The sequence below is a fragment of the Syngnathoides biaculeatus genome, chromosome 4 (genome assembly GCF_019802595.1).
Source record: "Syngnathoides biaculeatus isolate LvHL_M chromosome 4, ASM1980259v1, whole genome shotgun sequence".
NCBI classification, from domain to species: Eukaryota; Metazoa; Chordata; class Actinopteri; order Syngnathiformes; family Syngnathidae; genus Syngnathoides; species Syngnathoides biaculeatus.
The window spans coordinates 20,137,073-20,162,679 of NC_084643.1; the positions used below are offsets into that span (position 1 = coordinate 20,137,073).

Consider the following 25,607-nt stretch of genomic DNA (forward strand, 5'->3'; position numbering starts at 1 on the left):
TTTAAGGTTACTGAAGGCCATATTGGCTTTCTTTGGTATTAGGGAGGAAGTGAGAGCATAGTGAGAAGTGCGACCACCCAACTGTAGATTTGTATAAACCGCCGATAGAAATTGGAAAAGCCGAGGAACCAGTGCATCACTTTTCTCGAGGCTGCGATAGGCTACTCTGTGACCACTCTCGCCTTAGCTGGGTCAGCTGGGACTCCTAAGGGAGCTGATGGGTACCAGCTGGCCAAGCGGAATGCAGCAAAAAAAAAAAACTTGGGCAAGGGAGGACTTCGGTGAGACCATGAAGAAAGACTTCCAGATGGCTTTGAGGAAATTCTTGTCCACCATCTGTCATCTCAGGCGGGGGAAGCAGTCCACTGTCAACACTGTGTATAGTAAGGATGGGGTGCTGCTGGGTCTGACTTGGGATATTGTGTGTGGGTGGGGAGAATACTTCAAAGACCTCCTCAATTCCACCAACACACCTTCCTATGAGGAAGCAGTGTTTCGGTTCCCAGAGCCAGGCTCTCCTACAGTATCTGGGGTTGACGTCTCAGAGGTGGTTAAAAAGCTCCTCAGTGGCAAGGCCCACCAGAGTTGGATGAGATTCATCTGGAATTCCGAAAGGCTCTGTATGTTGTGGGGCTGTGCAGGTTACCACACCTCTGTAACATGGCTTGGACATCGAGGACAGTGCCTCTGGATTGATATACTCGTGTGGTGGTCCCCTTTTTTAAGAAAGAGGACAGGAGGGTGTGTTCCAACTATAGGTGAATCACACTCCTCAGCTTCCCTGGTAAGGTCTATTCAGGGGTGCTGGAGAGGAGGGTGTGTCGCAAAGTCAAATCTCAGATTCAGGAGAAGCAATGTGGTTTTTGTCCTGGCCGTTGAACAATTGATCAACTCTCCACACTCAAAAGGGTCCTCGAGGGTGCATGGGAGTTCACCTAACGAGTCTACATGTGTTTTTTGGACTTGGAGAATGTGTTCAGTCATGTCCCTCAGGGAATCCTGTGGGGGGTAGGAGTATGAGGTAGTAATCTTCCTGATATAGGCAGTTCAGTCCCCTTATGACCGGTGTCAGAGTTTGGTCTGCGTGGCCTTCATTATGTCACTCTCGTTTGTAGTGAGAGTTTGACTCCGCCGAGGCTGCCCTATATCACTGATTCTGTTCATAACCTTTATGGATAGAATTTGTAGGTGCAGCCGAGGCATAGAGGGGGTCCGGTTCAGTGCCTTCAATATTGCATCTGTGCTTTCTGCAGATTATGTTTCTGTTGGCTTTATCAAGCAGTAAACTCTCACTCTCCCTGGAGCGATTCACAGTCATGTGTGAAGCGTCTGGGATAAAAATCAGCACCTTAAAATCCGAGACCATGGACCACAGTCGGAAAGGGTGGGGTGCCCTGTCCAGGATTCTCCCCCAATTGGCGGGGTTTAAGTATCTTGATCTTGTTCACAAATGAGGGAAGAATGGAACGTGAGGTAGAGAGGTTGATCAGAGAAGCGTCTGCAGTCTGGACTTTGTATTCCTCTGTTCTTGTAAAGGAGGAGATAAGTTGAAAGGTGAAGCTCTCAATTTACCAGTATTCTACGTTCCTTGCCTGACCTATGGTCACGAGCTGATAATGACCGAAAGAACAAGATCCCGGACACAAGCGGCCGAAATGAGTTCCCTCCGCAGGGTTGCTGAGCTCTCCCTTAGAGATAGGATGAGGAGCTCTGAGTAGGGCCACTGCTCCTCTGAATTGAGATGAGCCAGATCAGGTGGCTGGGACATCTGACTCGAATGCCTCCCGAACGCCTCTCTGCTGAGGTGTTCCGAGCACATCTCACTGGAAGGAGTGGCCGGGGACGACTACGTGCTGGAGAGACTAAATCTCTCTTTACCTGGGAATGCCTCGGGATCCCCCCAGAAGAGCTGGGTGAAGTGGCTGGGGAAAGAGATGTCTAGGTGTCCCTACTAAAGCTACTGCACATGGGATCCGACCTCGGATAATCAATGGATGGATGGATGGATAGCCCACCCAGTCCTAGTCTGATGAATAAAAACTGATTCATTCCAACCACGATTTGGGGGAAAGCTCATGTATAATAAAGGATATAATGCATTAATTTGTTGTGGGATCATATATTTTTATCTTAACTGAGGTTTTAAGTAATTTAAATAATCCAACACACTCAACTCAATTAGAGAAATAAAAACTTGATGGCAGCAATCATATTCTATAGGCAAAATGATGACAATGCCAATTCCTTAAATAGCTTTAAATAGAAATGAATTATTTTCAATGTAAAAGAGTAATTTAATCTGAAAATAAACTCACCCAACACCCCCTGATCTGTCCTTAGAAAAGCAACAGCAGTGAAGGTATTTCTTGAGGTGACTGGCTCCGCTATGAAAGTCCTGTTCAACCCTGCAGGGAGCAGCTTGGATTACACTCACCAGAAACTTGAGGCCTGATGTCTGCATCAAAAGTGAATTCCACTTAACGTGCCACATCCCTTTCAAACATGACCCAAGGCTTTAGAGGTCTGAGACTCCTTTATATAGTACATAACCTGTTTATTTGTGCCAGTAGAGTGCATAATGTGCCTTTGGGAGAGTGGGGGCACGGTGTTAAATGAAGAGGACATTTGGCTTTGGATGCCAAACTTATCCTGCCCCATTTCTAGTTTTCCACTCCCCCACTTGCACTCCCTGGCCTCCTTTCATTCCTCCACAGGACAAGTGGCTGTATTGATCCCACTGCCTGGCAAGCATTCATGCTTGCAGTCGACATATGAGCAGGAGAATTCCTAAATCCCCATAGATTCACTCCAGCTTTTCCTGTGGTTAAAGAGAAATGATGGTTCTAAACCAGCATTGTCATTTTCACACTCCCCACTACACTGGTATAATACAACCTCACTTGTGACCCAAGTTCAAAGATCAGATATCTTGTGAGTGCACTGTGTTGGGATAAGGAGTGTCTAGTACAATAAATGAATTATGTGCAGCCTGGTCTATTTTTTAATAGTAATCCTTATGTATACTGTGGTCTGTTTATTATTTATTATACAGTAAACTTTTTTGGCAAATTGATTCAAATGGGGCAGTGTCAGCTCAGGTTTATGAAATAAATGTACAAATACCAACTCGAGTCTGACAAATAGCTAATGCATACACTCATAATGTCAACAGGAACAAATGAACAATGAGAGAGAGCAATGTTTAGCTACATTTTCTACAACTCCGGTGTTGTAATCAAAACATTACTGTAATAAATTCTGGGTTACCATACTGAGTTTTGCTGACCTCACTGCCAGAACCATGAGCGTAGGAACAGTGCAAATGGTTAATCAAGGAAACCGCCTGTGTACACCATGTCTGCATGGGGTCTTGTTCAGGTCATTCAAGCAGGCCATGCCCAATAGGCTTGTGTGTGTGGGGGTGTGGGTGTGTGGATGCCGACCTCCAATGGACAAATACAATAAGTGCACTGCTCTTTAAAGTGGATTTTCACAAATTACCATTGAATGCTTAAATGAAATGTACGTGTGTGTGTGTGTGTATATATATAATATTTGTATATGTGTGTATAATTAGTCACTACTTTGCAGATTTCATTTACTGTGAGGGAGGTGTTCTGGAACCTAAGCCTTGCAATAAACTTTATAAATGTACTGTATAGGTGTTATAGCAGAGGTTACAGGTCAGATTGCCATCAAAGTACAGGAAGGATCTGCTTCCTCCTAATAATTTGCCTCGCATTAAAGGAGTCCAGGTCCAGCAAAAAAAAAAACTATTTACTTGACACATTTCCATGTAATGCGAGCTTTTCGTTTCTCCTTGTGCAGTCTTGTTCTGTAGAGAATTTCACTATGTGTGGGTTGGGATAAGGGAATGGGTCACCACATATTATCCCTGCATTATTTAACATCTCGCTGAGTTGGTTTTCTATGCCCTCATGGCAAATTTATCCAAGTCAAAAGCGCAGTGTGATCTTAAAAAAGAAAGACAAAGAAAAATGTAACTTGCATCGCCTGAAGTGTTCTATGAGTCACCTAGACACTGTTCACATGGAGTGGGAGAAAAAGAGTTTAGTTACTATTGAGCACTGCTTAAAGACACCTTTCTCTTAACAAGCTGCAGTGAGAGATGGTTTGCCTACTAAGTTTGCCTGCAGCTCTCCGCAGGGTGATTATGTCACAGTGGGCGAGTCAGAATGATGTGGATCTCTCTCCTACAAGGGAGCTCAACTGTGACTATGGCTCCAACTCGAAATATTATCTCCTCCACAATCCTCTCCAGAGCAACAACAATGCTCCACTGTGAGTGCACTGAAGAAAGCTGGTTTTGAGATAATTTGCATCATCTTGTTATCCTGCCTCTTGGACAATAACCATTCAAAGAGGCTTGTGTGCTGTCTGTCATCCCCATTGACAGCGGGGAGAAAAGGCTTTACAGCAAGTTGTGACAATGTGGATATTGGGACAGTGTGACCTGTGATATCTGAGCTCAATGCGGCTGCCCCAAGAGAGCTACGTTTGCTCTTTTAGTTGTTTACCAGCCAATCAAGACTAGTGATCTCCTAGCTCAGCTGCTGAGATGCCTGAAATGGCAAACTACTCGTGGTCCATTTATTTATTTATTTTTCCTTTTTTTTTTTCCTTTATCAATGCTAGAGAATAATGCCGGGTGGCTTCTTGATTCCAGAGGGAGATTACTTGTGATTCTTATCACTGCTGGCACATGTTTATGATATTAAAAAGGAAAAAGAAAAGACACATACATTCCACAGACAACTACAGTATGCCAAGCAGCACTCGCAGTATAAAACTATGTAAGGTGTAGTCTCAGATAACCTGTATTTTTGGTCATTTCTATTTTTGCCATTTCTGGAAAGGACCTCCAATTGGCTGAATTTGCCGCATGGTGAGGTGTCAAAGTGACACTTTTTGCACTTGTAAGCCTGTGAATGCATTTACATTTGGGACGGAGAGTTTTTTGACACCTTTGTTTGGACAGAGACCCAACCCATAAATAGCAACAGCAGCAAAAAAGTTTTTAAATCCAGACCCATTGTTACTGTTGTAATATTCTTAGTCTGATGCACTACCTATTCAAAGCCATATTTAAAAAATTGTCTGATTCACTCGTCTGCCGAGCACACCTTTCGCCTAAACCTGACTAAAGTCGAAGAGGAACACGTGGTTTTAAGCGTCTGCCCTTAGATCCCGTGTTAGATTAATTGACTTAAATGGATCAGGATGATAGAGATGTGTCAGTCGGCTTTTATTGCCGCAATTTAGTCTGTGCCTCATTGCATTATGCCACCTAATGAGAGCCCTTCACAGCTGTTTTGGCTTTGCTGATATTAACATGAACGGGTTCACTTAACAGTTCATTTGGAGTATGCTGGCCCTAAAATCTTGGGAATTTTAGTTAATAACTGAGACCAGGGTTGTGTGAGCCCTGTGCTGGCTGATTGACAGATCCACTTAATCAAGAGTGTTGGAGGAATGTTCCACTGACAATGTTCATGCAGTAGATCAATTAGATTAGGGCTCGGGAACCTATGGCTCGTGAGCCATACCTGGCTCTTTTGGTTGGTTCCATATGGCTCGCGGAGCCCTCATAATGACATACTGTACATGTGATTTCTGTCGTACAGAGAAGGTTTGTCCTAGTGGGGTTTCCGTCGTTCGGTGTGGGAGGCAACGCAAATGACGTAGAGACAGTTTGGCCGTAGTTTTTGCGTGGTAGTCGATGTCCAGAGGTGCACAAGAGTCTAACGTTTATTGTGTCAGAACAACTAATTATGGAAACGCTTTTGACAAAGGTCGCTCAAAGAAAAAAATATGAGGAGTCCCGAAGTTTTCAACAAGACTGGACAGACTTTGTGGAGATGGAGGGTTCTGCTGTGTGTTTTTAAATTTCACAGATGGGAAGTATGCCAAAGCATTCATACTCAACGTTGCCAATCAACATTTTGTCAACTTCCCATAAAGACAAGATAATCAAACAAATAAAAGACATGCCTTTGTCGGCTAGAACTGTTCATCATCCTTCCCGCATGATGGAAAATCTATTTGAATTATGTTCACGATTAACAGATGGAAATCTCAACACCTGCGTGAAGCTTAATCTGACAATGTATAAAACAGACGATCAAGCCATTAGCAAAACCAGGAAGCACCTGAAGTTGCATTAATGGTAAGAAGTGCTTTTGTCATGATTGGTTAGCAACATCATAATGTTATTTAAAAGAATTCAAAGACTTTGTTGTACTTTAAAATTGTTAGGTCTACATAAATTCACAAATACACATGTATTCAGTTTTTTAAATATTGCATGGCTCTTTTGAAATTACGTTTTAAAATATTTGGCATTTATGGCTCTCTGTCGAAAAGGTTCCCGACCCCTGAATTAGATGCTCGGTACTAATAATTGCATAAGGTCATGTGGTACTGGGTATTAATAAATCTGTTTTGACACCATAGATAAAAATCCTATATTTGTCTGACATATTTCCATTGTCAGTTATAAACTGACAAATACAGTTTCACATTTATTTCAAAAAGAATTCTAAGCAGCACACTTGAAAACATGCAGACTCGCTCGCAGGGACTTTTCACTGGTCAGGATCCTCTTTGGTAAAATAGACCTTGTCTTATTTCCTTAATTTGTACTTATCTGCTTAGTACTGGCTGTGGGCCTTCTGCGGTGCTGATTTGTGACCCTCCATATCAGGATTGCTCAATGTGTCGATCGCGAGGCAGTCCTGGTCGATCACGTCAATGCGTGCCCAAAAAAAAAAAAAAAAAAACGTCAGCCAACGTTCCTTCTCAACTGTGCGCATGCGCAATTGTGCACCACTGATGCAGTCTCTTCGCAGATATTCTGCGTTTGCAAATTGAAAGTATAACATACAGCTATTCAGTTTGTGGCATTTTGCAATTAGATTCAAAGAGTGAGGGATGACTGGTTGTTACACCCAATGGCACAATTCACATACGTACTCCTAAATATGAAAAGAAGGCGCCACTGGTTTCTTTTAGGGAGCACAAAACTTTCTCTAATAACGACCGCTGCGCCGCCACACTCTTTTTCCTAGTTAAACTTAAATTTTACCCAAAACTCAAACCCCCGGCCCCCTTTACCAGCAGCTCTTCTCACACTATGAATTTTCGTGTGTTTGTTGCTCACGAAAATGCAAGTGTGAACATGGTTTGTATGTTGTGGCTCTATGCTGTACTATAAAACAGCTACCCTGAGCTAGGTATAAAGAGGTTTATGTGTGTGAAGGGAAACCATTCCATTCGCCATGATTGCTATTGAATTCATTTTCATCTTAATAATGCTGCAGTTGAGGAAAGTATCCATTGGCTGACTGTTGCGTGGGACATTTCTTGTGTCTTCTACCCATGTTGTCAAAACATATTGCTTTATTTAAAAAAAAATAACTATTCTGAAGTTAAGTACTTTATTTGAACATATAATACTTTATTTGCTCGTATTTTGAAATTCAAAACCCTACTTTTATTCAATAAATGTGAAAACACACAGTTGGACTCATGTTTGAACACCCAGGCAGAATATGTAAGATGGAGATGATTGTTGAAAGAAAACATGAAAGGCCAGGTGAAACATTTAATTTATTTTAATGGGATTAAAATGAAACTGTCATCCATTTCAGAAAAGCATTTACAGTGAACAAAACATAAATACAGTGCTACCTCTACTTATGAACATCTCTTGTAACAAAAAATTCAGGTTACGAAGTGCCTCAATGGAAAAATTTTGTCTCTAGTAACAAAGGAAAATTCTGGATACGAAAGGAAAAAATGGGCACTGGGTTCGCAGCCCCAAATTTCACCAAATATATACATCCTGTATCTTGGTATGTGTGCCGCGATGGGTTGCCTGAGCCAACCAAATTGTGACAACTCTTAGCTCTTGAGCATCAATGTAAATTGCGGGACACATTGATCATGTACACTTGAAATGCACCTTGCAGCTCCGCTCATTGTGGCTCTCGGAGCCCCTCGGTCCACTAGCATCTCTCTAAGCATTCCCTGGCAGTGTGGCGCCGGTGGCTCATCATGACTATTGTCATGATCCTGCCGCTCCAGCCCTGGCTGTGTGGGTGCCTGCGCAGTCGAGCTGATTGGGGCACACCAGGCCTCATGCTGGCTGATTGGCCCCGGTGTATAGAGGACCATGGGGACGACTGGTCCGGCACCAGATAGTTGCGGCTCATGCCCCGTTCCAGCACTCCCGTATCTCTGATCGTATTCCCGTGTGTGACCTCCGCCTGTTCTCCGACCAACCCCGTAAGCCTGACTCCTTTGACACTTCTGCCTTCCTTGATCAATCTCCCGTGTACCGACTCCTGCCTGCCCGCGGACCTGCCCTCCAAGCCCGACGTCCTGACTACCGCTGCTGCACCTGACTGCCTGCCCGATCCCTGACCTTGGAATAATAAACGTTTTTCCCAAAATAACTCTGCTTCTCTCGACTCCTGCATTTGAGTCCTACCTCCATTTCGATGGGTCATGACAGAACGATCTGGCCAAAACAAGACCCAGCAGGAAAGACCCGGCGTTGTCGGGACCGACGCAAGGTAGACCAACTGCCGGAGGACCAAGCCTGTCCGATCCGGGTAGGCTCCATGACGTCCTCCGCTTGCGTGTCACATGCTCCGCCAGCGAGCTATGAATACGTCCTGACCACGACCCGTCCAGCACCTCATATTTTTTTGGACTATGAGGAGGACCTTGATTTGTATGACCAGCTGCCTGACTACGATTCAGATTATTTCGATTATGAATCTCTTCGCCTGATCGTTAATCCCAGTCAGTTTGTTTCACCTCCCCGCGTCGCCAGCTCCCGAGTGTCTTCGCCCGGTAGGTCTGAGTTCCCCAATCCGTTTGTGGGAACTCGCTTGGCCATCTATCAGGGACCTCCGCGTGGTGGCCAGAGGAGACGCCCAGGCCGGCCGCTCCCTTGTGCCTCCCGCTGCGCGGCAACAAAGACGCCGTCCTCGTCCACCCACTCCTCACCGGCAACGGTTAAACCGGTAGACCCGCAGCTGGTGGCGAAGCTTCCAGCCCAGAGGGAGGAGGGGCCGCTAAATCATGACATGTTCTACCGCGAAATGCGGGCAGAGATAGAGCGGCAGAGCGCCGAACTGGCAGTACTCACGGCCCAGGTCTGGCGAGGATTAGAGAACCATCTGAATTATGCTGACATCGCAGTAGCAACGGACCGCTACAAAGCAAGGCTCATGCGGCAGTGACAACTGATCCGCTCCCAAGACACGCCCACGTTGCAGGTTCAACTGACTCTTTGCCTCCTCTCATTTACGCTGCACTGGCAACTGATCCGCTGCCAAGCGCACGTTGCAGTGGTAACAGATCCGCCATGCCCACGCCGCAGTTTTGGCTGTTTCACTGCAGGCTCACGCTGCGGTGGCCACTGATCCCCTACTGAGCCAAGCGCATGTTGGAGTGGGAAAGGATCCGCCACGCCCACTTCGCAGTTTTGGCTGTTTCAGTCCAGGCTCACGCTGCGGTGGCTCCTGATCCGCTGCCGAGCAGAGCTCACGTGGCAGTGGAAACCGATCCGCCGCCGCCTCATGTTGCTGTCCAGGAGGTGGCAACGTCTCCGCAGCCGCTTCTCGTCCGTGTCCAGGAGTACCTGTGGCGACAGGTCCACGGCCACTCCACGCTCCCGTTTCGTTGGCGACCGGACCGCGGTCGCCCCCCATTCCTGCTTCGACAGCGACTGGCACCTGTCCGTCCGTCCAGGAGGTGGCGATGGCTCCGCAGCGGCCTCACGTTGCTGTCCAAGAGGTGGCGATGGCTCCTCAGCGGCCTCACGTTGCTGTCCAAGAGGTGGCGATGGCTCCTCAGCGGCCTCACGTTCCTGTCCAGGAGGTGGCGATGGCGTCGCCGCCGCCTCACGTTCCCATCCAGGAGGTGGCGATGGCGCCGCCGCCGCCTCACGTTGCTGTCCAGTAGGTGGCGACGGTTCCCCAGCCGCCTCACGTTCCTGTCCAGCTGATGGCGGCGAGGGTTCCCCAGCCGCCTCACGTTGCTGTCCAGCAGACAGCAACTAGGGTTTTCCAGCCGCCTCACATTGCTGTCCAGCAAACGGCGGCGGGGGTTTCCCAGCCGCCCCACGTTCCTGTCCAGCTGATGGCGGCGGGGGTTCCCAGCCGCCTCACGTTCCTGTCCAGCTGATGGCGGCGAGGGTTCCCCAGCCGCCTCACGTTCCTGTCCAGAAGTACCGGCGGCGACTGGGCCCCGGCCGCTCCCCGTTCCTGCTTTGTCGGCGACCGGTCCATGGTCGCCCCCCGTTCCTGCTTCGTCGGCGACTGGCACACGGTCGTTCCACGTCCCTGTCTCGACGGCAACAGTTGCTGGGGAGTTCTGACGGGGCACCCCGGAACTGGAAAGGCAGTCATGGCTTTGGTCCTTCTCTCCGTCATCCTCTTCGCTCTTGATGGCTCCCAGCCGCTTCATGACCTGGCCTCGTTGGTGACCAGTTCACAACTGCCTCCTGCCAAGCCTCGGCGGCGACCAATCCCTGGTCGTCTCGCAACCACGGCGTGGGAGGTCCTTGTCCGGAGCAGTTGCATGCCTTGGTCTGGTTCCTGCTTCGCCGTTGGGTTCCTCACCGAGGCCGTCCACCCGAATTGCCCCGTGGGGATCCTGGTCCTTGGTGTCAGGGTTGTCCTCCTAACCTGTCGACCTGGACGCCTCGCGTTTGGTGTCCTGGATGGCCACCAGACTGGGGTTTGTGACCTCTGGACCAAAGAGGAAAAGAACCTACTGGACTGTTATGAATGCAAAGTTCAAAAGCAGCATCTATGATGGTATTTGGGTGTGTTAGTCCCAATGGCTCGGGTAATCAACACAAATGTGAAGACACCATTAATGATGAAAGGTACATCCAGGTTTTGGAGAAACTTATGCTCCCTTCCAGGCAATTTTCATGGACACCCATAGTTATTTCAGCAAGACAATGTCAAACCACATTCTGGATGTCTTACAACAGTGTGGCTTCGTAATAAAAGAGTGCAGGTACTAGACAGTGCCTACAGTCCAGTTTTTTGGTAAAAATAATAGTTTATCAATTGGAACATAAAATATATTGTCTTTGTAGCGTATTCAATTATAGATTTATTGAACATGATTTGCAAATCATTGTATTCAGTTTTTATTTAGAACATCATCCCAACTTCATTGGAATGGATAAGTTTACAATACACCATCTTGTGTGTCATAGAGGTCAGAGAACACAGGTGATGGGTGAAACGTGAAGTTTTTTTCCATCGTTAATTGATCTGATTGGTGTGACATCATTGGAAACCTATCCATTGAGGATGTACAATAAGATGATATCAAAGACGGCCAACTCACATGGAATCTCAGGCTTCCAAAGTGATTTGTTTTTATGACTTTTTAGAGTGCTTAACCTATTTTACAGCTCTGTGACAATTCATGATATTTAAAAAAACAATTATTGTGATGCCCTTTATAATGTCCCTTTGTGTTACAGTTAAAAAATTTAAAAATGACCAGACATTTAATGAAAGTTTTATTATGGTCCGAAATTCATTTATACTGGAGCTCTTCAACTCACGTTCCCACTTGCCCCACAACTATTTGTCAAGTACAATAGCATGTCAATTGAATCTAAACTCTTATTTTTAATATAGTCACTGTAGGCATTAGCACACAATAAAACCTAACATGTTTCATTGTTTTAGCACCACAGCTGTTGCAATAATATTGGCAGCCTGTGTGTAAAAAATATGTCTTGACTAAAGAAGGAGGCTAAGAGCTGCACATGCACGGTTTTATTTAGTCTGCCTTTTTCTAAACTCTGGCTGCATGATACTTTTTTTTTTTTTTTTTTTGGGGGGGGGTGATTTTCACAGCTCCAAGGTATCCAGTGCATACAAGGTAGCTGGAAAGCATCAGTATCATGCAATTATCACGCAAGGAGGGGATTCGGTGGGTAGAAGATAGAAATTAGTCTCTCAGCAGTCTTTAGGAGATGAGGTTAATTGAATCTAAGTAGTTGCTGACCTTCCTGTCTTGGAGAAATCACAAGCTTAACTGATCAATGCTTTTCATAAATTCATGCCTTGAAGGTCATTCAAGTAATTATCCCGTTCCTCCTCAATGTATGCATACCTTGCTCAGTCAGCCCTCCACACAATACTTTTGCATGAAAGTACAGTAATTTAATACTTCCAAAAAGCAATTAGCAATGTGTCAGATGGTCTAAAATGATTAGCTTGCAACCTTTAGTTCAAGTGATTCATACCTTTTTTTTTTTTTGCACTTGTTTCTCGTCAGCAAGTAAAACTTACCTTCTACATCACTGCAATTATCAGGATATGCTCTCAATAAATCAGGGTAATTCTGGAAAGTTGTAGGATTTTTGGGTAAGTTGGGAATTCTAGTTCAGCATGTGGCACTTTTACAAGTTAGCACTCTGATGCTGAGTTTTCTGGCCCAGTTCCGTTGCTGGGCTTCCCTCCACCCTCCCGTTCCTTTCACGCCTGCTGAGGAAACAGGAGGCTTTCACAGCTGCTGAGAGCCAGGCCCCGGCTGGGCCCTATGACCTCCTTCTTGCTTTTTTTCCTCTCCTACCTCAGCTTCATCCCCTTTTCCCCTTCTCTCCAGCAGTCTCTTTCCTCAGGGAGCTCTTGTGTGGCTCAGAGGAAGCTGAATCATAAAGCACGGCTAATGAATAGAATAGGGAAGGAAAGCTGAAGCCTGCTGACGGCCCTCTAGAGAGGGGGCTAGACCCCTGAAGCCCCAGGCTTAAATAGCAGACGGCCCACGAAAAGGTCGGGCTTCCCGCGGCCCACTCCAAGGACTTTTGGCTCCCAGGCAATGTGGCTTAAATGTTCTCCATTAGTGTTTTTGAATAGTTAAATTACACAGTTTCTGAACAACAAAAACAACAACAAAAAATGGGTTATAGTTCTATGTATGTCTCCTTTTCTAAATATCCAATTCTTCTATATGCACCAATCCCCAGTGTGTTTTTGATTGCATTTTAGACAATGAGACAGTAATGTTGTACATTTAACCACAACCTCAAGTCGTTCCAGTAATCAGCTTTGTGAAAAAGTCAACTTGAGACACAAATCCAAAGAACTCTTCCTAAAACAGCAGCTGGCCAAATGAAGACTGTTTTGAAGACTGTCATGCCTTTAAAAAAAAAAAAAGGTTTTTTAAGCCAACCTTGTAATTGTGATTTACACAACTGACTTATGCTGTCTTGGCAGATTCAAAGCAAAGTAGTCGAGCCAAAGTGGTGGTTGATTACTGTATGTCGTTTAGAATCCATTTAAAATTAAAAACAAGTAACTCCAAGGACATGCACAGCAAGGTTCAGTTGTCAGTGGAATTTGTCATGTCTACGCTGTTCTCAAGATAGCTGCTGCAGTCATAACAATTGTTTTCACTGTTCTTGTGAATTCTGGAATTCTCTAACCTGTCCTTTTTCCCCCCTAACCTCACACCACAGTTAGCCTGTCTCTGAGCCAGCTCCTTTGTCTATTTGACAAGCTTCATTCCAAACTAAGCCCTTGTTTTTTTCTGCCAGGGCCCTCTGGGGCCATGATTCATGGCTGAGGTTGTACTGTTTTAGTGCTAATGCTCAGTACTGGAGCCTTTAATGTCCTCAAAAGCGAACAACGTGCTTGTGTGGTAGCTTGGAACCCTGGTTCTGGGAGAATGATAGCGGGCAATCCAGAATAATGTTTTTCCCTTTTTAGTCTTGGACCGGAGTGAGAAACAGGAACACATCACAATTTTTGATGTTTCTCAAATCATGAAAATTGTAATCCTTATTGTCACCATCTTGCCATTCGAGAATGACATAAAATATAATACATATACTTATGTTTTCCTTTTCTCCAAGTTTAATATTTAATTTTGGGTCTGTGATATGACTAAGCATGGCACGAGTTTAACTCTAAAATGTTTTGTCATCCTCTGTTAACGTCTCCTTTTCGATGGAACAAAATAGCATTGCTTTCAAACAGCTTTATTTCGCATGTGGTTGCAGTTAGTACTGAGAGAAAACAGACAAACATTGTGGAGAAAACCAACACAAGTGGCAGTGTAGGAGAAATTGGGTGTTGTTGGAGAGAAGAGGACACCCTCAAAACATTTGTGAAATCTAACAGAGATGCCAAGGACAGCCATCTGTGTTTACAAAATTATTTTTTTCCCTCTCTCTGTGTCTTTTCCCTCTAGTGCTCTGATTCACTGTTCATTTGTTACATATGTTCCCTTTGTGCCATGTAAAATACAAGCACAGAAGTTGAAAGACACTTGCACTGGTTGTGGGGAGCATATGCTCTTGAACCTTTGTACATTTTTACAGCACAGCTGAGAGATGAAGTAAAAATACTGACTTCTAAAAAAGACATTTTTCAATTTGTATTTGTAAAATTGGTGTGGGAATTTTATTTGTATTTGTGTGGATATACTGTTTTGTGCCAGCAATTTATTCATGTAGCAACCAGTGCAATCTAAGAAGAAGACAATAGTTCCCGTTTTTAAGTCCTTGTCAGGTTCTTTTTATTTATTTATTTATTTATTTATTTGGACAGAACTTGCATCTGACTGTAATATGAAGATTCTTTTAACAAATTGTGTGGTATCGTGCAGCCTGGAATGTTCTAATTGACATTGGATTGTATGATCAGAGTTGCATTTAATTTATCTACGTATATAATATTGTACATGCTGAATCATTTACAGAAAAAAAGCTTTTGGAGTAGCTGCATGCATTTCATCAGTGATGCAGCATAGCCAGCCACTTGACTATGTCCTTACTTCTTTTTCAGGTGGCTCAACAGTGCCACCTAATGTTACCTCCCCAAAAGCAAGTCAGGGACCATCAGGTATACAGGGAGCATTCTGTGGCGCAAACACTTTTGTTCTAAACACAAACAATATTTGTAGGTGAAGGAGCCTTAAGATTCAGGTTTTAATGAATAACACAATCTGAGAGAGGGCTGACTGATGTTTGCCACTGATTCAGCTAAATGAACTAATGTGTTAAAGCACTGCCTATTCTTTTTCCAGGTGTCTGATGTAGGATCAGAGAAGCTCTTTTCTTCCACCACACCCAAAGGTAGGAGCCCACTTCTTGTTTATTCCCCCTCCAGGGTTTACATCACTATCTAAATCATGTAAATCCCACACCCCTACCAAATCCCACAGCTAACGTTGAGATTTAAATATGAACAGGCATAAACAAAGCTGAGCAAATGCATATTCATACCTTTTTTGCCAGGGTGAAGACTGGTGTTTCCTAGCTGACATTGCCAGAGGCTTAGCCTTCTTACATATTGGTTCATTAGAGGGGATTTAGAGCCTCTCTGCCACATGCTCCCTCAAATGGGAACTTCCCCTCAGGCAATACAAGCTCTTCGACAGCAGGCCCGAGCCATAATGGATGCCAAAGGAAATGAGAGCGAGCATTGTCAGACACTCTGTCTGTGTATGTTTGTCAATATACGCGTTGCTGTTGAACTGTAATAAACACAACATTCAATCATGCATACTTTAAGTTTGAGTGAGGTGTTAAGTTGTGCATGAAGGGAGGTCAAGGAAGGAGAGGTATGATCAGACTTCACGCGACAAATCACAGCATGCAGACCACGTCTCCCTGAGGGGCCAGAACTGAGCAGTTCCATTAACACAAGCAGAGTGAGTGGGAGATGGAACTCGACACACCATTTTATAAAGGTTAAATGTAATTTCAATGTGGATGTCTTGTGGCAGCTTTTTTCTGTATGATTCTAGTGTAGCTTTCACAATAAAAACTTAAAAGACAAAAGGGTTTACATCTAGCCCAATTTGTTCTAAACAGAGAAGCTGAACTTCTGTTCACGTCTGCTATTGTGCATTGGTGCATCTACACTGCATGCCCACACATTATATGGCTGCACTTGAGCATGTACTGTCTGCTGAGTACTGCTTAAATATATACGACACAAAACAATTGTCTTTCACACACTGTACACTCAACCATTGTCAATCTGAAAACTAAAAAAATCCTTGGTTCTTACAAATGTGCACTAAAGGTTGAATTAGGACACTGATACCAGTATCATACAATCAGAGTTGCTTTTGATTGTCTTTCAGATCACCATGAGCTTTGAGTTTGGCCAATCAAGAAGTACGGTGAAGGATTAGTATTAGTGGTCAGAAAAGATGAGTCTAGGAATGTAATGACAATGAGGAACATATCAGGTCTCATTCTCATAGCCTGTCAGTATCTGCTTCCAATGTTAATGTTTCCAGCTGTTAAATAATCATGTTTGTTTTGGGCTTTCGATGGATTTTTTTTAACATCGCGGTTAATACAAAGCAGCCCACGGGTTTTTTTTTCTTCTGGTGTAGAATGCAACGCATGTGTTCCATTACTCAATTTGCACACAATCCTGTGGGTCCAATGAAACGCTTTCTTTTGATCACCAGTTAGGCACATCAAGCTGGTTGGTCGGCACTCGTGCAGATGCACACCAACATGCCATACTGAATGTGCGTATTTATTGATCTCACAGTGTCTGAGGTAATGATTTACACTGCATTCGTTGCATTTCAGAATTGTACTCATTTGTGTAGTTTTTTGGTTTCCAAGCTCTGCGTTCAAACACTTGGGGTTTAATTTTTGGCTAATGAGATAGTTTGGGTTAAATACGTAGAAGGGAGCAAGAGCAATAATTTAATAAGTGGCCATAAAACACTATCTTCCCAGAATCTCATTTGGGGGAAAACCCTGACATCATCGCCCTCTGCTGCTCATATTTTTGTCATTGACGTTAGTCTTTTGACAACCTACTATAGAGGCAAACTAATAAAACTAATGAATTAATAGTATAGGGGCGGTATAGTGGAGCATGATGTAGAGTGTTGGTCTCACAGTTCTGAGGACCGGGCTTCAAATTCTGGCCCTGCCTTTGTGGAGTTTGCATGTTCTTCCCGTACCTGCATGGGTTTTCTCCGGGTACTTCGGTTTCCTCCTACATCCCAAAAACATGCATTAATTGGAGACTTTAAATTGCCCTGAGGTGTAATTTTGAGTGTGACTGCTGTCTGTCTCCATGTGCCCTGTGATTAGCTGGCAACCAATTCAGGGTGGTTCTTTCCTTCTGCTTGATGACAGCTGGGATGGGCTCCAGCACTCCTGCGACCCTTGTGAGTATAAGCAGCTCAGAAATTGGATGGAAAATAGTATATTCAATGTGCATTACGAAGGCTTCAGTTTTCTTGGGTCGTTGTTACCCTTGAACATGTGCAGATTGTTTGTTTGTTGTTTGCAGAATCCAAGTATTGTTTAACTGTTGCTAATTTTGGTATCCTTCCTTTCTTAAACTGGATGTAGGTCTATTCTTAATGCATTGGATGTCAGCGTTGACTGTTTTCACTTGCTTGACAGCGAAAGAGGAGCTAAATAAACAGTAGCTATGAGCAAATACAGAGCTCCCTGGTAAGCCGACACCTATGTACTTCACTTTTAGGCCTAACATTTCACAAGGCTGTGCCTTTGGAAGTGGTGGGAAGTTATCACCTACTTTGCAGTGGCCAAAAATAATAGAGGAACACTTGGAATTTTTTGTGACTGTTTTGAATGTTATATGTGCTTTGGCTGTACCACATGAAGACAAAAGGGGCCAACAACAGCTTTGTGGGTTAACCACACTCAATGTGTTTGCTCACAATGAGTCATGGAATCTTAACATCGTTTTTTTGTCAGAAGTTAAGCATTTCATAAAAAGGAAACTTACTGAACAACATTGTGGGATCGTGGCAGTGATAATGTTATTGCTAACATATACTGTAGCTGTTGTTGCACATGCGTACAGTATATAGGTGATATTGCATGGTCACAAACACAGGGCATCTAAGGATAGAGGGCGAGAAAGATTGGTAGAAAACCTATCTCTGAAGTGGATTTGTGCCCTTGTAATCCTGATTAATTTTGACCCGTTGTGCTCATTTTAAACAGAGCATTACAGTAAGCGTGAACACAGCAAGCTCCGGGGTGAAACCAGGAGCTTAGCGGCTTTGGGAGGCTTAACTGCAGATGGCATTTTAAGCCAGACTTAATAAATTGTTTCCATTAAACTTACCGGCCCACACATACTGGATTAGAAGAATGGAACAAAGGAGAGAGAGAGGCGAAGGAGATCCACACAAATGCCATCATGCTCGTCTGACTCTGCTGACATCTTTCAGAGGCCACGAGTACTGAATGCTAGATACCTACTGTGTTCGAAGACTCATTTTACATCGCTTGTTTGTCAGTGATGTCAGGTGCCCATTTGCTTAATTTATTTGAAAATTATACTAACCTTTGGGCGGCACAGTGGAGCAGTTTGTAAAGCGTTGGCCGCAGAGTTCTGAAGACCCAGGTTCGATCCCGGCCCCGCCGTGCCTCCCAAAACCATGCAACATTAATTGGACACTCTAAATTGCCCCTAGGTGTGTTTGTAAATGTGTCTGTTTGTCTCAATGTGCTCTGTGATTGGCCCCAACCAGTTCAGGGTGTACACTGCCTCCTGCCCGTTGACAGCTCCAGCAACCCTAGTGAGGATAAGCAGCAAAGAAAATGGATGGATGGACTAACCTTTTAACTGTGAATTTAGGGCCTATCCTAAACATCATAAATGCAGATTTTTAAGGATGTCTTTTCTCCGACATAGCTTTTTATTCAGACATGTCCGCTGTTGTTGGCAATGTATTCTTTATGAAGGTACACTGCTACTTCTACTTCTCACTCCACCATGCCGCCTCTCACCATCTTTGTGTGGGTAGGTTCCTATTATCCGTTGCAAAGCCTATGGTTCCTGTGTCCAATCACTAATCAACCAACCTGTTTGTAGTTGTATGGCCTTTGTTCGGACATGAACGTTTGCTGCATGTCAATAAAAGTCTCCCCCACTCCACATTCCTTACCTCCTTTCCTGAAGCGCAATCTTTCGGGAAAATTAAATGCCATTTTCACCGTCTGGATTGTGAATGCCATAGAAGGGAGAGGGAATTGTGGAAAGGAAGCAGTAAGGTCAGGTGGAAGGGGATTGAGGCCAGCTCAGGCATATTGAAGTAGATGAGAGAGCATGTTTGTATTCATAGGGGCAGCTCTCCTCTGGCCAGGTCAGTGTAATATATTACTAACCTCAGTGGTCAAGGGTCACCTTTTGCAGCCTCTCATTTATTAAAGACTGAATTGGGGCTGACATTCTTTCCAACTATTTTTTTATTTTCTTTTTAATCCAGCATCCAGTTACAATAGACCTGTGGGAGATGGAAAGTTTGGCTAGCAGGAAAGATTATTGCTGGGCAAACATGTTGGGGAAAAGCAAAACCGTTTGTTTTAACATAGACATACTCTGCTGCATATTAAAAACTGACAATATCAGGAAGTCATCGGCAAATCCTTCACCAACGTTATTATAATTTCAGCGGTGGGCCAGCTCTCGAGCGTTGGCCTTGCAGTTTTGAGGTTTGGGGTTCAAATCTCGGCCTCTCCCTGTGTGGAGTTTACATGTTCTCTCCGTGCCTGCCCGGGTTTTCTCCGGGCATTCCAGTTTTCTCCCACACCCCCCAAAACATGCATTCATTGGAGACTCTAAATTGCCCTTTGGTGCAATTGTGTGACTATTCTCTGTCTCTACCTGCCTGATGACAGCTGGGATAGGCTCCAGCGCTCCCGCGACCCTCGTGGAGATAAGCGGCTCAGAAAGTGGATGGATGGATGAATGGATGATCATTTCACTACTTTTAAGAGGCTATTGACATCCTTTTGCGTCCCTCTGAGTTTCACCTTCCAATATGATGTTGTGGAGGAGAAGGAAAGAATCATGCGCTGTACATGAAGTAAAATTCAATTGGATCTAGTGCTTCAGCTAATCCGTGGGCTACCCAGAGTTGGCACTAGGTCATGAAACCTTTTAGCCAATTTGGCTCCGCAGTATATAATTCTACTATCCACACTTGTGTGTAGTTAGCCACAACATCATCTGTGGTTATGTGGCTAAACATTTGAGTATACTTAGCAAGTCCTCATCACTGGCAAGCCCGCAAGCTTTTAACAGTGTGGGGACAATTAAAATTATCTAACCCTCAGGACTATGGCTGAACATTGTTTTTTTTTTTTTTTTTTTTTAAATAATATTGTGTTTGTGAGCGGCACGGTGGATCAGCTGGAAAGCGTCGGCCTCACAGTTCTGAGGACCCGGGTTCAACCCCAGCCCTCCCTGTGTGGAGTTTGGATGTTCTCGCCGTGCCTGCATGGTTTTTATCTAGGCACTCCGGTTTCCTCCCACATCCCAAAAATGTACCCTGCGATTGGCCAGCAGCCAGTTCATGGTGTACCCTGCCTCCTGTCCGTTGACAGCTGGGATAGGCCCAGCACTCTACGCAACCCTTGTGAGGATAAGAGGCTATGGAAATGGATGGATGGGTGGATTGTGTTTGTGATTTAGCGTGCAATTTTTCAGGTGATAGTTTGTTGTTTTCTGCATTATTACGGAAACAAGAAATAAATTACTCCAAAGTACTCCAACACAACATTGGATAAAACTGGAATAAAATAACTCTTTCCTGTAGGCTAGGCCTAAATGTTATGATGAATGGATCCATCCATCTGTCTATCCATCTATCCTTCAGGCAATTTTAGAGTTTTCAATCAACCTACCACTCATGTTTTTGGGATGCAGGAGGAATCCATCACACCCAGACAAAACCCTTGCATACCATGCAAAGTCTACACGGGCAGGGCCAGGATTTTTTAACTCGGTCCTCAAAACTGTGGGGCAAATGTACCAACCAGTTTTGTACTCTGCCAACCCATCACCAAGTTATGAGTATAAAATGAAATGATAAACTATATTAAATGTGAATTAACGTTCTTATGAATTACAGTCAAAATGTTGATAATGCACTTTTTAATTTAATAATCCTTATGAATCCTCCTGAGGACTTTAGTTCAGTAAATGAGAGGTTTCTCAAATCAAAATGTCATTATCGAAGACAAACAACATTCTGTAAGTGTGACAGATTTCAAATGCAAGAAAAAGTGGTCTTAATTACGTAAAGGGGGGTGAGGGGTGTGGGGGCGGTGATGCCGGTTTGCCTTGGGCCCCCAAAGGAAGAGCTAGTCCGCCGCTGCTTACCATGACAGCCAAGTGGGATTAACATCTTTTTCATTGATGAAGAAGAACTAAATAGCTGTGAGAATTATTGTGAATTATTGAACACATTGACCATCTACACTTCAAACGTATGTCGCGGTAATAATAATCACAATAATATCATTTTATATAATAATAATCACAAAGGTTGAATCAAAGTAACTGAACTCAAGTTAACTGATTCAACCATGGAATCAAACAAAAACAAAAAAAACAGCAGATTACCTCACTCTCTCCCCGCAAAATATGAGCATTTTGATTCTTCCCTTATTGACAGTGCTGTGCATGTATTGCAACCACCTCCGTTGAGGAAATTAAAATCAGAAGAGGGATGGTGTGCACAGATATGGTACTTTTTAAAATTATTAATTGAGCCAGAAATGCCTTTTCATCTACAGCAATGAACCTGTCTGTATTTGTATGAAATTTGGATAACTTGAGTGGCAGAAGGTCAAAGGCACCAAAACTAATAATCTGTGTAAAGGCTCCACATAAGCAGAGAGGCTATTCAAAGACAGACCAAAAGTTTTTCCTACACAACAATTATATTGGCTTCAGAAGTCATTGTTTGATTTGTCATGCTTTCCTCGTGTGAAATGTGTTGTCCCATTTTCATTATGAACAATTATGAACTCAAAACCTTCTTAGTTTTCTATGTCATAATGGTTTGAGCCACAACTTCAGTCAGGTCAATCTGTTTCAGTGGCTGTTGGGCATTACGTGTCAGGATACTTGACACCTGTCATTTATTTCTATCACTCCCTGTCATGCATCTTAGCAGGCTTGTGACAGAGAGAGAGAGGGTGACAAAATGAGGAACAGTTAGGCATTTGTGTGGCTGTGGGTTTATCAACTGAAAATTGATCAACATTTAGCTCTGAAGAAGGAGCAACGACACAATCACGATTAGGCAAGAATACTTTTGCCCAATCTCTAGTAGTTGTGATTTGCACTACATTTATACAAACATTAAAAAATTGTTCACGTCATACTACATGTTGTGTGTCCACTTTAATTCAGCTGGTTTAGGCTGCAGCACATCCATTACCCTAAACAAGATAAATGGATGGACTCTGCATAACCAGGACGTGTCACAGGAATGCATATAGTTACTTCATCACTTAGTGGGATATTCTCTTATTTATGGAAGTCAGAAAAGGCATGTAGCTATTCGCTTTAGTGGGCTGCGAGGATCCTCACATCCACTTAAGTACGTATGTAATTGATGTACGCTCTCTCGTGCCAGCTACGCACTCTGGATGCAGCATCTCTGGAATGTGTGCTTCCAGTATCAAATCTGGACATGAGCGTATTCTGCCATTGACTTGAGTGCATTTGGAAGCTTTAATAAGTACAGCGGCATGTGAAGATGAAACATCATATGGCACTTGAAGTTTGGAACCAGTTACAAGATACACCATGCTACGTGGAAGAGACACCCGGAATGCTATCAAACTGGCACTGTCACAAAGTTTTACATTTCTTTTGTTACCAACAAAATTCACTGTTGTTTACTACCAAGTACATTTGTAAAACAACGCAAGTACTTGTGCAGCGAACAACATGAAAACAAGCACATCAAAGGATTGTTAATCAGTATTTTACAATTTTACACAAGTTTAAGGCAGGACTCATGAAATGTGTATATTCTATTTAATATACTGTTCAGTCATTTTTTTCAAACACGCACCATAGGCACACTATACAACATAAAACAGTAAGTATGTTAGTAGTGTTCTGCACACAGACCCTCATAATAAATGTAGACCGAAATAGAATAATGACAAAAAGATCTTTCTTCTTCACTCTCCTCCCTTAAAAGAGGCAAATCTGAAGAGTAGATGAATAGATTAAAAACACTTAACGTAATATGTACAGTACTATGTGATAGTTGGCAGTTAATATGTGCAAGTTTGCAAAGCTTTACATTTTTAAGTTAAGTAATGTAATAGCTGTATATACGGTGAAGAAAACAAGTATTTGAACACTTAGAAATCATGGAGGGGTCTGAAATTTTCATTGTAGGTCCATGTCCACTGTGAGAGAAATAATCTTAAAAGAAAAATCCAGAAATCACATTGTATGAGGTTTTTTTTTTTTAACGATTTATTTGTGCGATACACCTGAGAGGCAGGAGGCGGGGTACACCCTGAACTGGTTGCCACCCAATCGCAGGGTATATAGAGACAAACAGTCGCACTCACAATCTCACCAAGGGGTATTTTAGAGTGTCCAATTAATTTTGCATGTTTTTGGGATGTTGGAGGAAACTGGATTGCCCTGAGAAACACGCAGGCACGGGAGAACATGCAAACTCCACACAGGCGGATCCGCGATCAAACTCGGGACCTCAGAACTGTGAGGCCAATGCTTTCCACCTGAGCCACCATGTCGCCTACATATACTTCCATCCATCCATTTTCTACCGCTTTTCCGGGAAGTCTGAGTATCCCTGCTGACCGTTGCTGCTTAAACAATCATCCATCCAGAGTTGTTTGGAGTTGGTTCCTCAGTACTGTGACTAAGGAAAGAAAGGACTTCATGTCAAACAAGGGAGTGTCATCTGCTATAATGGACTCATGCTCCTTCTTTTGGTGGATTGTGTGCAAAGATAGAGTAAAGGATATCTGCAGCGAGCACAAGCTCTCTGCACATCATCTGTCTAATCTTAATCTGCCTCCTCCTCTTCCTCCTCCTCTGTTGAGGCCCAGCCAACTGCAGCGGAGAAAGCATTTTCATTGTTTACTTGGTGTCTTATCACCTCCAGGCCTGAAATGTAAAGTATGTTGCCTCAGAACCCTTTTTTTTTTGTGATTATAAAATTCTACTCTCTCAAACGTTTTTTTTTTTTTTTGTGTGTTGTTGCTGCACACATTCGTTTCAAGAATTGTGTTCTCTACTGTGCACATTTTAAAATCATTTGTGTTCAGCAGTACAGAGCCAATGTTATTTGCACATGAGGCTGTAACACCCATTATATAGACAGATGGTAGGCGATTGTGGGCAGACACAACGCTTGGACAATGTTCAATCATTGGCAAGGGGACAGGCATCAGCCAAGACGTTCTTGTGATGATATGAACATGTTGGGAAGCTATCCCCAAAGCTGAAGATTAGAAAAGCATTGCCTTGAACAGAAAGGGGTGTAAATATCTTCAGATTTTATGACACACCCACCAGGAAAGGAGAGGAACTCTGCAAACCAGATCCCAACTCAAACAGAAGCGCCAGCTTGTCCATAACATATTTTCCGAGTATCTCCAGATGGGTGATTTTTGTCTACTGTTTACTTCGTATTCCCGAGCGCCATACATTTCCAGGTGTAACATTCATGTTTCTGTCAATGGTCTATCAGAGACACTCAGTCTCGATGAAATACCGCAGGCTTGGACTAGTACGCTATACTTGGTGGGCGTGGCAGAGGCTTCTTAGGAAAGATTTACTGCACAGCCCAACAGGAGGCCTGTACTCAACTCATGGAGAGAGCAGTCAGTTGACACGCTCCACAGAGAAATAGCTTGTGTTTAGTCCAGTATTTCACCAGCCAAATGCATTATTAATCATCCTTGTGTTAGTTAAGTATGTTAGGTGGTAATTCGCTGAGGCACAGGGGCCCCTATTTTGGCCATTTGAGGGAAGGGTTTAAAAAAATATTCACCATGTGGTCTGTTACAATAATCAAACAGTCATCTGTTTTACTGTTGTTTTTGGCTACCGGTAAATTCCCTTCTCTGGGCCTTGGTGGAGGGGCCTCTTATGGCCTCTGACTAACTGTAATAACCCATTCAACAGAGCATTGGTTCCAAACTCCCTGGGTGTTGGATTTATGCTGCAAGAGGGTGATTACAAGACTGTTTGCTTTGGGAATCAGGAGGAATCATGGAAATTAGAGGCAAAGGTTATATCTTAAATGTCTCTCTTGCTTTTTCTTGTTCTCTCTCTCTCTCTCTCTCTTACTCTCTAGCTCTCTTTCTTTGCTGCTCTCACCTTGTGTGTGTGTGGTTGTCACTTCATCCTAATTCAACCAAGATAACTGGTTATTTGTGGGTGAACCATTTGGTGAACAAAGTGTAAATGCATTGATAGATACAGTACCATGTGGAATAACTTGATAACCGTGGCCTCATCTCCATGAAACACCTGTTGGACCCAGATCCTCTTGTGAAACATTAGTGACCTCTGACCATACAAATGTTTGTCTGGATGAGTAGACACTTGTGCAATATCTTCCCAATTGAGTGAATGCAACTGTATCCGCCAATGCCATATTTTCATTAATTTTTACTCTCTATTATTGCCCAGTGTACCATAAAGTCAAACCATAAAAAAGTATGCCTTGGTTTTCTAAAAGTATTGATGCTATTACATCTCACATGGTATGGGTATTGA

At 43.6% G+C, this 25,607-nt stretch overlaps 1 protein-coding gene across 5 annotated transcripts in view; it reads left to right on the top strand.

Moving 5' to 3' along the window:
- Window positions 1-25,607, top strand: part of fbrsl1 (fibrosin-like 1) — a 440,559-nt gene that overhangs the window by 378,868 nt on the left and 36,084 nt on the right. For 3 of the 5 annotated variants that reach the window (XM_061816689.1, XM_061816692.1, XM_061816691.1), the window contains exons 2-3: window positions 14,859-14,915; window positions 15,100-15,148. The exons of 1 other annotated variant lie outside the window; for it this stretch is intronic. In XM_061816689.1, the coding sequence (XP_061672673.1) occupies window positions 14,859-14,915; window positions 15,100-15,148 (106 nt within the window). The remainder of the gene's footprint in view (window positions 1-14,858; window positions 14,916-15,099; window positions 15,149-25,607) is intronic. One more of the 5 variants, XM_061816688.1, reaches the window with a different exon arrangement.